Genomic DNA, 13,426 nt, shown 5'->3' with positions numbered 1-13,426 from the left:
ACGCATAACGCACGTGGCCACCCCTGTTGATAGACCAATTCCCAAAAAGGCAAATTGAGTGGACAAGACACGGCAGGCAAGAGGCGCCTGCCTGTTCTTTCACTCTCACTTCTTGCGCACAACCATCATCCCCGACGACGGCCACAACGAGCACCGTACTAATTCAACAATACCACAGACATATTCAGAGCTGGCTTCAAGAGAGATGTCAGAGCCAGATACACCACCGAAAGTGGACGAGCAGGGGTCAGTGCAAGGTCCGTCGTCTGGTTATCTCTAGTGGGCGTTCTGTCCTCGTTCCCCTCTGGCCCTTTTCTATGAGCTGACCTTGTGTTTGCCGCATGTTTTTGTGCATTAATGTGTTTGGACGCTGTGCTGTGCGATGAGCAGAAGATGATGTCGAGCAAGATGACGATTTGAAACTGTCGAGGAAGAGAGAACGGGAGATCTCTCAAGAGCCAGCGACGCCTCAGCGCGAGGAAGACGACGAAGAAGATGCTGTACGAACTTCTCGCTTTAAATCCATCGATAGTTTCTTTTGCTCGCCTGATCTTTTGTACTCACTATTGTTCTTATATCTTGCATTGTCTACCATTTAGGATGCCCGAGCGGCAAGGCGCGATAGAGATGTCCGAAGCCCCACTAAAAAGAACCGGACCAACCTTGCCTCCACCGCCGAGTCAAACGAGGAAGACGACTTCGTCCTGGTCAACGATCGTCCACACGATAACGGGAGCGACGAAGACGACGAAGAAGAAGAAGAGGAAGACGAGAATATCGACGCAGACGACGGACCAGGGTCCACGCAACCTGTCAGTGGCTCCCCGCCACACGAAACGAAGATGCGTCAAATCAGTCAGGGCGTTGAGGACATCTCGTGGAGACAACAACAAGGGGCACGAAACTCGACAGAGAGTCTCATCAAGGTCGATGCGCCGACAACGCCCGCCGCCGCTGACGACATCGAGGAAGCCGGGGAGGACGCGTCGCACGATGACAGCGCCTCTGCGGAGCTCCACGACCACAGCATGGATGGACCCGAACTCCTCTCTGCTGCAATTCCCGCACATGGTTCTTCATCAGAAGAGAATCTTGATGTGCATATCCCGGACGCAGAACGCAGTCCTCAGCCTCCGGCGATGGATATTCATCCCGACGAATCTGCTCCCATACCCATGCCTGCTTACTCTACCCTTCACAAACCCACACCCGCACCTGCTGAACATGTTGATATACCGGAAGACTCGGTCGATAAGCCCATCTCACAGAAACGCAAGCTCGAGGAAAGGGCTGCGAGCCTTGCACCCACGGAGCCTGCGTCACCGCCTCCCGCTCCACCCTCCACTTTACCGCCCTCCATTCCCCCTGGCGAAGAGAAGGATGCGGATGTGGAGATGCCAAAGAAGGAGGATGCTGCCAAGTCAGACGAAGCCCCGACCAAGCGACCGAGGGATGACGCCGACAAGGACGACAACCCGCGTGAAACAAAGAGGCCTTCACCGCCACCTGTTCCCGCCGAAACAAAGCCTAAGGAGAGGGCGAAGTCTACGTCGAGCTCGAGGGAACGAGCAGCTTCTGGATCTTCGAGTACGACGACTGCTGCCGCTGCTCCCACCACCACTCCCGCCACTGCTAAGCCACCTGTTTCGGCCCCTGACTCTGAGAAGGTCACGAAGCCTGCACCGGCGCCTACGCCGGTCAGTCTTCCCTTGTTTTCCAAGCCTCTTATCTGTGCTCATGGTTATTGTTCTCACATGTACAGAGCGGCGGCGGCTTCCTCGCGTACGCCTCGGCGGCTTCACCCTTCGCCTCCGTCAAGGGCCCCAACCTCTTCGGATCCTCGTCCAAATCACCATCTCCATGGTCCACAGCGTCCTCTTCACACACTGCCACCAATGGCTCCGCCACCACGAGCGCCACTCCACCGACGACTGCTTCCGCCTCTTCTCCATCCGCAGGGTCGAAGCGCAAGACGGGCTTTGAAGCCTTCGTCGGTTCTTCATCTCCATTCTCCTCTGCGAAATCATCTAGCGGGATTGATCGACCCAAGTCACCTCTAGCGAGGTCAAAGTCACCTGGGAGTGGACATGGGAGGAGGGGATCGGGGTCGAGCGTCGGTGGGGTGTTTGGGGGTGGTGGGTCGGTCTTCGGATCGACTCCGGGGGGGTCGTCGGTGTTCGGGAATTCGGCGGGGACGGGGACGGGTAATAATGGGGCTGGGGGAGGGTTTGGGGCGTATGCGAAGGGGGGAGCACAAGGGTTTGCGATTCCGGCGGCGAAGAGGGCTAGGGCTGGGAGTCCGATTGGGAATGGGAGTGAGACGTCGCTTGCGGATCCGGAGACGTCGAGCGCGAAGAAGGAAGAGAGGGAGAGGTCGGAGAGTCGGAATGGGAGGAAGAGCGAGGAGGGGAGTGACGAGGGGGTGGATGGTGACGAGAAGGACAAGGACAAGAATGAGGAGAGCAGGAGGAGCGAAAGTCGGACGAGGGAGGGGAGTACGTTTGGGGAGAAGTTGAGGGCGGAGAGGGATAGCGATAAGGAGATTGCTGACGGGGAAAATGAGGACGGGTATGTGTGGGGCGAGGGGAGGAAGAAGGGGACGCTGGAGGAGAAGGAGAGTGAGTGGTCTTTATGCTTTTACTTATCCTTTTCGTTCCTCGTGTGGTTTCTGGTTGGCTCTCGGTGGAATCGGGTTATATGTGTACTGGCTCTGGTGCTGATGGATGATTTGTGCTATAGCTGTGACGGGCGAGGAAGACGAGGAGACGGTACATCATGTACGAGGCAAACTATACTTCCTAACTTCGGACAATGCGTGGAAGGAAAGGGGAACGGGGACGTTGCGGGTGAACGTCAGACGAGCGGACGGGCGGGGTGCCAGGCTTCGTGCGTATTCTCTTCTCTTCCATACATTTATTCCTATTCCTTTCCCTATACATCTACCTCTGTCATTTCATTTTCGTCTGTGTCTTCTTGGTTCTTTTCCTCCCATCATCGGTTTCTTCCAACCAATATATTGTGTTCTGTTTTGCATCCCATCTACCCCGTGAGCCCCACGAACTAACTAACGTGAATCTGGCCGGTCCCATTTGACCGACGTACAGTGATGCGGAAAGAAGCGGTATACGCCGTCATACTGAACGTGCCGCTGTTCAAGGGCATGAAATGCTTCATCGCGGCGGATCCGAGGTTCCTCAGGTTCAGCGTGATCGAGGAGGGGAAGACGACGCATTATAATCTGAGGGTACGTTCTACTTTACACATCTGTCTCCATTCCACAATCCCCATTTTACGTCCCACATTCCACACATCTTCGCTATATGTCCCAGTGCATGGCGTCTGACCTCCATCTCTTCTGTTCTCCTCTCCTCTCCTCACACTCGTGCGTCGTTGTTGCCGGTCTGATTTCTGATTTCTGATTTGCATCTGCGTCGTGCATAATAGGTGGCGAGCGCGAAAGCGGCTTCGGATCTCCTGGACGAGATCAATGCGAATATTCCGAGTGGGACGAACACGCCTGCACCGGAATTAGAGTCGGCCGTATAAGCCAGGCATATATAATCTATAGCGGGTCCTGACGCAACTCTTCATATCGCGTCTTCGGGCTGCTGAGAGGAGTGGGTAGTTGGTGGTGGGTTGATTTTTTGGTGTAGTAGGCGTTGCTCATAGGAGAGGGAGGAGTCCTTGCGGGCGGAGATGTGTGCATAGTGCTTGAGGTTGGAGCACTCAGCAGCGCCTGTGGTGTGGGTTGAACGTTCAAGTCGGATCTACGAAGTGTGATTGTCATTGTTCTTGTCTCTCGTCTCGTCTCGTCTCCCGTCCTGTTTTATCTCGTCCTGTCTTGTCTCATCTCTGTTTTTATCTCGTCTCGTCGAGCTTCAATTACGCGTTTGAGTTTTGAGTTTTGAATTTTGTGGGTCTGTGGTCTGTGTGGTTTTGTAAAGTTATGACGTTGGTGGTGGGTTGTTGGTGGTGGGTGGGTGGTTGGCTGGATAGGAGGGTGGACCATTGGATGGTTGACGGGGAGGGTGGATGAGTGGGGGGTTGGTTGGCTGGGAGGCGGGGTGGTATGGTGGGTGGGAGGTTGGGGGTTGAGAAGTCATTACATACACGACACGTCTGGTTCATACAATAATATTGTGATCGCATCTGCATTTTCTGTTTTTTGTTGCTTTTTTCGTTCGGTGTGTGATGGTGGTGGTGGTAGTCCGAACGGTAATGTGGTTTGTTTTTGTCCTGTCTGTCTGAATCACGGTGGCGCTTTGCTTGAAGTGCTTACATCAAGTTCATGCTCGTCTTCGTCTTCGCTTGGACTACTTACTCGTTCTCGACCTCGTTGGACAGGTAAAAGTCTACGATATCATCATGGATTGCAATGTTCACGAGCTTGACCGTCTCTGGTCTTACACAAGTTTCAAGCTCTGGCCAGACGATGTGATGATGATCGTCATTCTAGTCAACATTCCTCGTCCATCATGATGTGATTCTTGATTCCTTTTCTGGATCTGGAGTCTTGAAGCAAGTCCTCGGGCGGGTGTAAGTTGGTTAGTTATAAGTAGTACAGCGCGGCGTGGCGCTGGCGCTATCCATCTGTCCATCCAGATACCCCCTATCCCATACTGTCACTGATTCGACAAGTACTCAACACAGTGGCGTTTCGTTCTTACTCGCCCCAGCGGAAGATCCCGGACGCCATCCTTCCCCTTTCATCCCTCCCTGCAACATGATTGGTCCAGCCAATCCACCCACTCTCGGACATGAGGCCTTGAGGGGCTCGAATCTGAGATCTACGTATCAAAACCCAGAGATCGAAGCTCGGGGAGATGCATGCCAATGGGTGAGATGGAGATAGCCGGGCGCTTGGGTTTTTGTGGGTGGGATTACCGTTTACGTCAGGGACGTCATGCGTGCGTGATTGTGATGAGTGGGTTGGGTGGCTGAGACTCGAGGGGATGGAAGGGAGGGGGGTTTGAGTGTTGAGTGTTGAGAAGGTGTGTGTGAAGAGGACGGTGTGCTTGATGATTCGTTAGTTGCTTTGGGAATAGAGAAGGAGGAAGGCTTCGCTGAGTGCGACTTTGCCTGCCAGCAGCAGCTGCGAGCTGCGAGCTGCGAACGGAGAACGCGGGGAAAGGGATGACGCCTTCGGATTCGGGAAACTCAACGTTAACATTGGAATTTGGCGTTGGCGTCTTGCACGCGTTGCGCCGAGAACGCGGAAACGTACAATTTACATCACACATGTCCCAATTTGATTTGGCTACGTATGATAGGGAGAGGGCGAAGGGGCTGGGAAGGATCTCGATCGGGACGTTCCTGTGATCGTCCATTCGACATTTTCATCAGTCCGTCGCACGCGCGTGCGCTCTGGCCTCGTTTTCGTTCTTTGTTCTTTGTCTTCGTTCTTCGTTCTTCCATATTCTCGTTGTCGCCGTCACCGTCACCTTCCTCGACTGTATTCACAACTTTGAAGAGCCATCCATCGATAGATTAGGAAGAGAAGGAAGGAGAGAGAGAGGATGAACGTCGCGGCGCTATTGCAAGACTCGCCTTCGGAGGACCAGACCAGACGGAGACAACAACAACAACAGCAGCAGCAGCAGCAGCAGCAGCAACAACAGCAACAACAACAGCAGAATAATGCACAACAACAACAACAACACCCACCCCCTCATGATCACTCCCTCCCACCTCCCCCTCAACACCGCACCCCCTCGATATCGCATGCCTCGTCCCCACATCCCCACCCCATTCAAAGCCCAGTCGGATCTGGGCGACTGCCCCCTCCCCCGCTTCCGCTTCCGCTATACGGGGTAGAATACGCACGAGAACGGGAGCGCGCGTTGATGGAGAGGGATATGCGGGAGAGAGAGAGAGAGAGGGATATGCAGAGCAGAGACAAAGGACGGGCGATCGAGCGGGAGAGGGCGGAAAGGGGGCGTGAAAGGGAACGGGAGCGGGAGAGGATCGAGCGCGAATACGGACATGGACGTCGACGCTCGACGAGTCGCGACGAGAGAATGCTTTCGCCGTCGTCGTCCGCACTCGCTCACACGCACGCACCGCTCTACACGTCGTCGCCCATCGCCGTCCACGAGCCGTCGTCGATGTACGTCGCCCCGGGAACGCCGTCGTTGCAGCGTTCGAGCCATAGCCATAGCAGCAGCAGTGGGGGCGGTGGTGGACATCGACATCCACCGTCTCCTTTGCTCATTCATCACCAGGCCGCACACGCCGGCCGCGCTCGTTCGCTTTCCAACGATCCGCTCCATCATAATCATCACAACAATCACACGCAGCAGCAACATCACTCTCAATCCCCGTCCGCGACCCACGCACACCCCCATTCCCAACACCAGCTACAAGGACAGCAAGCACAAGGACAGTACCCTGCACCACCTCCTGGACCTCCCCACGCGGCGACGTACGCCACCGCCGGTCCCGGCTCTTCTCCCGCCATGGGCAGCCTACAGACCGACTACCCGCCTCCGCCGCCTTCCGGCCCGGGTGCCGCTGGAATTCCAGGATCAGGATCAGGATCGCGTCATGCTCATGGTGCGCGTCCCGGATCCGGATCCGGCGCTCTTTCTTCTTCTTCATTACCGTCTCTCGTTGCAAGTGGACCTGGCGTCGTCGGTTCGAATTCGAGCAATACGAATATTTCGAGTAAGCTGGAGTCTGCGAATTCGCCGAGGTTTGCTACTGGGCATCATCATCAGATTTCGCATTCGCAGTCGATGAGTGGGTTGGGAGGACGTGATGATAGGGATAGGGAGAGGGAGAGAGAAATGATGGAGAGGGAGAGGGAACGAGACCGCGAATTCGAGAGGGAGATGTATGAGCGTGAGCGGGCCTCTCAACCCCAACCCCAATCTTCTTCAAGCGCGAGGAAGAGCAGGGCGGCCGTGCTCGGTGTCGGCGTTGGTGTCGGCGTTGGTGTTGGGCTCCCATCTTCTTCCTTCCCTCCACCACCACCTCTTCCACAGTCGACTTCCGCTTCCGCTTCTTCTGGTCCGTCATCTTCGCTCCATGCGGCGTCTGGGTCTACGATTGGTGGTGGTGGTGGTGGTGGTGGTGGTGGTGGTGCTGGTGCTGGTGTGGGACCGTCGAGGAGACAGATTGATTTGGATACGGAGTATGAGAGGGAGAGGGAGCTGGCGAGTCGGGCGCGTGTGGAGCGTGAGCGTGAACGCGAGAGGGAGAGGGAGTTCGCGCTGAGAGAGCGCGAGTTTCCGAGGGATTTGAACCGGGAGAGGGACCTCAATCGCGAACGAGAGCGGGATCTGAACCGGGAACGCGAACGGGAGCGCGAAAGGGAGAGGGAGTTACGCGAGATAGAGAGGGAGAAAGCACACCATAGGGAGGAGTTGGATAGGAAGATGGGACTCGCGCCTGCTGTCGGTGTCGGTGTTGGACCTGGCTCTTCGGGGTCTGGGTCTGTGGCTGGGGGGAGGGAGGTGAAGGGTATCAGGGAGAGGGAGAGGGAGAGGACGGGGAGTATGAGTATGCGGATGGAACGCGACTCTATAGGCCTCACTCCTCGAGACCGTGAACGAGAACGAGAGGCGTCGGGGTCGGGGTCGGGGTTGGCGATGGTGACAGGCATACGAGATAGGGAGAGGTGGGAGATGGAGAGGTTGAGAGATGCTGAGCGGGAGAGGGAGAGGGAGAGGGAGAGGGAGAAGGCGGAGAGGGAGAGGGAGAGAGAGAAGGTGGAGAGAGAGAGGGAGAGGGAGAGGCAGAGGCAGAGGGCGCAGCAGGATATGGAGATGATTAGGGCGGCGGCGGTGGCGAGGGCGAGGGGGGATGGGAGTGGGAGTGTGGTGGAGAGTGGGATGGTGCGTTTCTTCTTTTCTTTGCTTTTGGTTCTGGTTGGTTGTGGTTTTGCCCCTTCATTTCCTATCCTTACCCCCTTCTCATTCGTGTCTTTTCGCCGTCTATCTTGTTCCGCCTTTTCTTGCATACCCCTCCATCATATTCTATTTCACCCTCTTTCATTCAAACTCAACATCCAACCCAACACACAAACACTAACTACCACCCACTCCCTTCTCCACACATATAAACAGCCACCCAACCCACAATCCCAACCTCCACCCTCCTCATCCTCCTCCATGCTCTCCCCCTCCGCCTTTCCACAATCTCAATCCCAATCCCAAACACAGTCACAACGCCCACAATCGTCCTCCTCACGCTCCATGCAACCCAAATCCTCGTCAATACAAGGACAATCGCAGGGACAAGGACAGGGACAAGGACAAGGACAGGGGCCGTCGCCACGTTCACGTCCAGACGCGAGTCCGAGTCGGTCGTATCCCGATTCTGGCGCGGGCGTTGGTGTTGGGAGTAATCGTGCGTATACAGATGTTGGAGCGAGTCCGAGTCGTGCGTATGCGGACAGGGACAGAGACAACAGTGGCGCAAGTCGTGCGTATGTGGACAGGGACAGGGACGGCGGCGCGCATCAGCATCATCCGGGACATGCGCATTCGCTTTCGCAGAGTTCACAAGGGCATGGACTTCCGTATTTGAATATGACGATACCGATGGGCGAGCGGATTGGGGATCGGGAACGTGAACGTGAAAGGATGGGAGAAAGAGAGCGCGAACGGGAGCGAGAACGAGACAGGGAGCGTGAACGTGAGAGGGAAAGGGAGATGATAGCCCGCGCAGGACCAGGTATCGGAGTCGGATCCGGGTCAGCGCTACGAGAGAGAGATAGGGAGGCCGCGAGGGAAGTCAAGAGGGAGTTATTAGTTAGGGAGCAGAGGGAACAACGCGAGCGCGAGCGCGAGCGGGACAGGGATCGAGGTGAGAGGGAGAGGGAGAGGTTGGAGAGGGTGCAGAGGGAGTGGATTGATGAGAGGGAGAGAGATCTGGTGTTGCCGCCGTATCCGAGTTTACCGAGAGGACATGGACATGGACATGAGTTTGGGATGGGGCAGCAGCAGCAGCAGCAGCATAGGATGGATATGGGGATAGGCATGGGCATGGGCATGGGAATGGGAATGGGGATGGGGATGGGAGCACATATTTTGAGGAGACCGTCGCCTGGGCTTGGGCCGTCTGGACCAGGTGGTGGTGGTAGCGGGAGTGGGGGGAGAGGAAGAGACGTGTATAGTGCCCAAGCGCCCGGGGGTTCGAGGGAGATCGAGCTCCGAGAGCGGGAGCGGGAACAGGTTCAGCGGGAACGCGAACGCGAAAGGGAGAGAGAGCGCGAGAGGGAAAGAGAGCAACAACAACAGCAGCAGCATTTGGCGCATTCGGCGGGTTCGGCGCCCCCTGGACACCCACATTCGCATCCACATTCGCATGTCCATGCTCATCCGACGCAGGCGCAAGTGCAGCAGGTACATCCGGGGCATCTGGGGCATCAGCATGGGCATTTGCACGGGCATTCGGTGGTACGTTCTTGTTGTGTTGATGTCTTTATTATCTTTCGTCTTCGTTGTTGTCATCTTCATCGTCGTTCTCCTCATTATCCTCAGTGCAATACCGTCGAGACTGACTCGCTTTCCTTTTTCTCTTGTGTAATAGCACCAGCATCCGTCGTCGCAGCAGCAACAACAAGGCCTCGCACCTTCGATTCCGTCCGGTCGCGATCGAGAGCGTGAAAGAGACCGGGAACCGTTGAGCATACGCGACAGGGATCGGGAACGAGACCGAGAAAGCGTGCGCGAGAGGGAAAGAGACGCACGGGAACGTGAACGGGAGCGCGAGCGCACCGGCAACAACAACAACACCAACAACAATAACAACAGCTCTTCGATCTCGCTCTCCCTCCATCCGCACCCGCATGCGCATCTGCCCAATCCGGCGTTACCCCCGAATCACCCTGCCAACAACCCGAACGGTTTCGCGCCGAACTATGCGCGCGGTGTTGGTGTCGGTGGTGATTTGGGCATCGGCCATGGACTTGGTGGGCTCTCGCAGAATCCGAATATGATCCCGAATTACGTGCACGGTTCGACCCCGACGTGGAACCCGAATCCGAACCTCGACCGTGACCGGGATCTTTTCCTCCCGGCATGGGGACACGGACCTGCACACCAGATGCCGATGCCGAATCAGGTCCTTGGGGGGTTGAGCACGATGCCTGCACCAACGACGTCCCAGCAGCAGCAACAGCAGCAGCAGCAGGTGGTGGTGCCGACGTTCCCGCCTGTTGATCTTGGGACTTTTGTGTTTCCGGATTTGCCGTTTCCTTATTTCCCGGAGACGAGGAGGCTTTCTGGGACGGCTGCGTCTACGACGACGACGACGACAAACTCTGACTCTACGACGACGGAATCTAAACCCAACTCCAACACCCCTGCTACTGCTACCGCTGTCAATCCTTCCACCACCGGTCCTGGAGACGGTGATGTCGAAATGAAAGACAAGACTCAACCTCACTCACACGCTCACACACATTCCCGATCCGCCTCCAAACGCATCCAGCTCGCGAAGGAGCGGGAGAAGCAGATGGAGAGGGAGAGAGAGAGGGAGAAGGAGTTGATGACGGAACGGAGGGTGACGGTGCTCATTCCGGCTGGGTTCTTGCCGTTTGGGAGGCCGAAGAAGTTGAGGATCTGGGGTGGGGGGGCTGTGCTTGCGGGTGCTGCTGGTGGGGTGAGCAGTGGACTGACGCAGCAGCAACAAGTGCAGTTGATGCAGGCGCAGGCGCAGGGCGTGCCGAGTAATGTTTTGGTGCAGATGCAGGCGCAGATGCAGGCGGGCATGTCGTTGTATGATCGCGAGATGATGATGGCTCCTGGCCAACAACCACCACCACCACAACAACCACCGACGTATCTGTTCTCGCAACCACAGGTGCAGGAGAGACGGATATATACGGACGATTCGGATCTGCCGACTTGTGCGGTGCATGCTGGGTTCGTGAGGTGGTGCGATCTCGCCGAGGCGCGGCGGAGGGGGAAGGATATGAAGGTGTTGATTCGGATCGTCGTTCCTTCTTCTGCGGCATCACCTGCGTCGTCGAGTATCGGGATCGGTAAATACGTTGGTGGCGAGGGCGCGAGGTGGAGAGGGTGGGATTTGGTCAATGCTGTGAAGGGGAAGGAGAGGGAGAGGGAGAGGTTAGCGGGGAGAGAGGAAGGGGAGGTGTTGGAGAATGAGGACGAGAGAGTGGATGGTGGACGGGGGAGAAATAAAAATAGGGGTGGGGACAGGAGGAGGCAGGAAGTGAGAGAGGAAGAGGAAGAGATGGAACAGGATGGGAGGAAGGTGTTTAGTGGTGGGTGGGGGAACGGCCACGATGGCAGCGGGATCGAGATTTTGGATGTGGAGTTTGTGCCGGTGCGTATTTCTTTCGCCCTTTTACCGCTTCGTGTCCTAATAACCATTTTCTCCCGATTTTTGTCGCCTTTACAGAGAGGGACGGCGCATAATCAGCCAGGTCTCGGGCGTAAGAACCGAAAACAGCGTCTTCGAGAATACGCAGAAGGTCGCTCGCTCGTACTCGCAGACTCCACTCCACCGTTCACATCGCCATCATTCTCAACAAAACGCACATTCACGCCCGATCCCGACGAAGTCTCGCGACTTAAACGACGCAGAAGAACCATGGAGATCCTCGACGCAAACATCCCCTTCCCCTCCACTCTCATCGATCGCGAGCGCCCGCAGTATGGTAAGGACACGTCCGACGATGATACGGGGATGTGGAGCACTAGGATGTGGGATGCGGACGGCAAGGTGGCGAAGGTTGCACCGGCGTGGATGGAGTTTGGATGTGGTGATGAAGGGTGGGAGGAGAAGAGGTGTGCGGCGATGACGGTTACGTTCGATGGCCAAACAGGGAGAGCTGGGTGAGTTTTGTTCTCTTATTTTCTTTGACTCCCATCGTTGCACAGGTACTCACCCTCCTGTCAGGTTCGAGTATGAACCGGCGATCCTTCGCGATGTCCTCTTCGATCCTCTAGCATTTGGCCGTCGGCCTCATCGCAAGTCTTCAAACCTCCACCATCGCCCACATAAACGACGACGACTCGAGCTCGATATAGTCCGTCCGCACGAGGAGGACGAAAACGATGACGACGACGATGAAGATCCTCGCGACATCGTTCTCGAAACTCTGACAGAAAAGTTCCTCGTGCAAGCTTACGATGAAGAACCCAGTGTACACTCCACCGCCGAAGGCGCGGACAAGGAAAATATTGGCACTGGTACAACGGGTATGGATGTGGACGCGACGGAACAAGGTGGTCAGACGGGCGCAGACGATCTTGAGATGGAGCTGGGCGTGCCACCGCCGTTTATGCCGCCGAAACCGACGCCCGAGAGAAGATGGATGATATCGTTGATCGTGGATGAGGGCACAGACGGTGCAGGTGATGTGGGGAGTGCCGAAGAGGAGAAAGCGACGGAAGTGTCAGAGGAGAAGCCGCCTGCAGAGTCAGAGCCGAAGGCGGCGGAGGAGAAGGATGCTACTCCGTCGGAAGATATCCCTGAAGCTGCCTCTGAAGGCGTCGAGAAAGCTCAGGACGCAGATGCCACTTCAGCACCTGTAGAGTCTCAGGCACCCAGTACAGAAACATCGGCGCCTCCTCCTCCAGCTACCTCCGAGAAGCAGCCTACTCCACCAGTACCTGCAACGGAGCCTGAAACACTGGCAGCTCCGTCTGGCGAAGGCAACAAGAACGATGCTTCTCCATCAGCACAGCCCTCGCCGCTTCCTCCCCTCCCACCTCCATCCCCCACCGTCTCCAATCTATCTAGCACCTCCGACCTCAATCGCACAAAATCCTTCTCCACGTCCTCGGGGTCGAAACCCAACTCCAAATCTACTGTGAAGAAAGTCAGGATCGCGGAAGCGCTGCTGCCGCTGAAGTCGAAGGACGAGAAGTGGAAGAAGAACGCGAAGGTTCTGCAGCGCGATCTGACGCCGGCAAACTTCGATTTCGTGAAGGGTGAGGTGAGGGTGTTGGGGGATGTGGGTGAGGATGGAACGAGGAAGGGTTGGGCCATCGAGGTGAGGAGGTGGTGGTGGGCTTGAGAGAAGTATGAGATGCTGTTTCTTCGTTTTTATTTCTTTATTTCCTGCTTTTCATTCGTGGTTCATGGTAGAGTTCTGTTTTCGGTCTTTCTTTTCCTTTCTTGTTATCTCTCTTACTTATCTTCAATGAACGTCAAACGTCTTCAGTGCATGCTTGTAGCAATAGTCCAGAAATGACCTCGAGACGATGCTTGATGCTCATGTGTACTCATACTCTTTATATACGACAGTTACAATTCTTCGAGTCGACGTCGGGTCCTAGACACCTATGAACATCTTCTACATGGTCTCGGGCCAGAACTGGAGCACCCATCATGTGATAGCTCGATATACAGGCAAATTGAAAGAGGAATGTCCTTGTGGACTTATCCGGCCAGTGATTCAACTTGACACGACGCGGACTTCGCCGTAGTGCCACGCGAACTTGTAAGT

General features: G+C 56.0%; 2 protein-coding genes across 2 annotated transcripts; both read left to right on the top strand.

Annotated features, from left to right (window-relative positions):
• Positions 1-99: 99 nt before the first annotated feature.
• Positions 100-4,104, top strand: STEHIDRAFT_150572 (uncharacterized protein). The gene is made up of 7 exons (XM_007310442.1): positions 100-257; positions 391-500; positions 600-1,697; positions 1,763-2,618; positions 2,740-2,886; positions 3,105-3,244; positions 3,445-4,104. Exons 1-7 carry the CDS (start codon positions 206-208, stop codon positions 3,544-3,546), a joined length of 2,505 nt encoding a protein of 834 aa, XP_007310504.1. The 5' UTR covers positions 100-205; the 3' UTR covers positions 3,547-4,104.
• Positions 4,105-7,677: 3,573 nt separating this feature from the next.
• Positions 7,678-13,305, top strand: STEHIDRAFT_150571 (uncharacterized protein). Its single transcript, XM_007310441.1, has 5 exons — positions 7,678-7,835; positions 8,067-9,401; positions 9,535-11,295; positions 11,371-11,807; positions 11,872-13,305. The coding sequence occupies exons 1-5, from the start codon at positions 7,761-7,763 to the stop codon at positions 12,992-12,994; spliced, it is 4,731 nt and encodes a 1,576-aa protein (XP_007310503.1). The 5' UTR covers positions 7,678-7,760; the 3' UTR covers positions 12,995-13,305.
• Positions 13,306-13,426: the final 121 nt, after the last annotated feature.

The sequence above is a fragment of the Stereum hirsutum genome, assembly GCF_000264905.1.
Source record: "Stereum hirsutum FP-91666 SS1 unplaced genomic scaffold STEHIscaffold_20, whole genome shotgun sequence".
Lineage (NCBI taxonomy): Eukaryota > Fungi > Basidiomycota > Agaricomycetes > Russulales > Stereaceae > Stereum > Stereum hirsutum.
The sequence above is the reverse complement of the archived record's forward strand: the minus strand, read 5'-3'. Positions and strand labels throughout refer to the sequence as shown.

Excerpts from the sequence above, each read along its gene's own strand:
- STEHIDRAFT_150571 (XM_007310441.1), top strand. The coding sequence starts at position 7,761 with ATGGAGATGATTAGGGCGGCGGCGGTGGCGAGGGCGAGGGGGGATGGG. Across the intron at positions 7,836-8,066 it reads GTGTGGTGGAGAGTGGGATG|CCACCCAACCCACAATCCCA; the intron begins GTGCGTTTCTTC and ends ACATATAAACAG. Across the intron at positions 9,402-9,534 it reads ATTTGCACGGGCATTCGGTG|CACCAGCATCCGTCGTCGCA; the intron begins GTACGTTCTTGT and ends CTTGTGTAATAG.
- STEHIDRAFT_150572 (XM_007310442.1), top strand. The coding sequence starts at position 206 with ATGTCAGAGCCAGATACACCACCGAAAGTGGACGAGCAGGGGTCAGTG. Across the intron at positions 258-390 it reads CGAGCAGGGGTCAGTGCAAG|AAGATGATGTCGAGCAAGAT; the intron begins GTCCGTCGTCTG and ends TGCGATGAGCAG. Across the intron at positions 2,619-2,739 it reads GACGCTGGAGGAGAAGGAGA|CTGTGACGGGCGAGGAAGAC; the intron begins GTGAGTGGTCTT and ends TTTGTGCTATAG.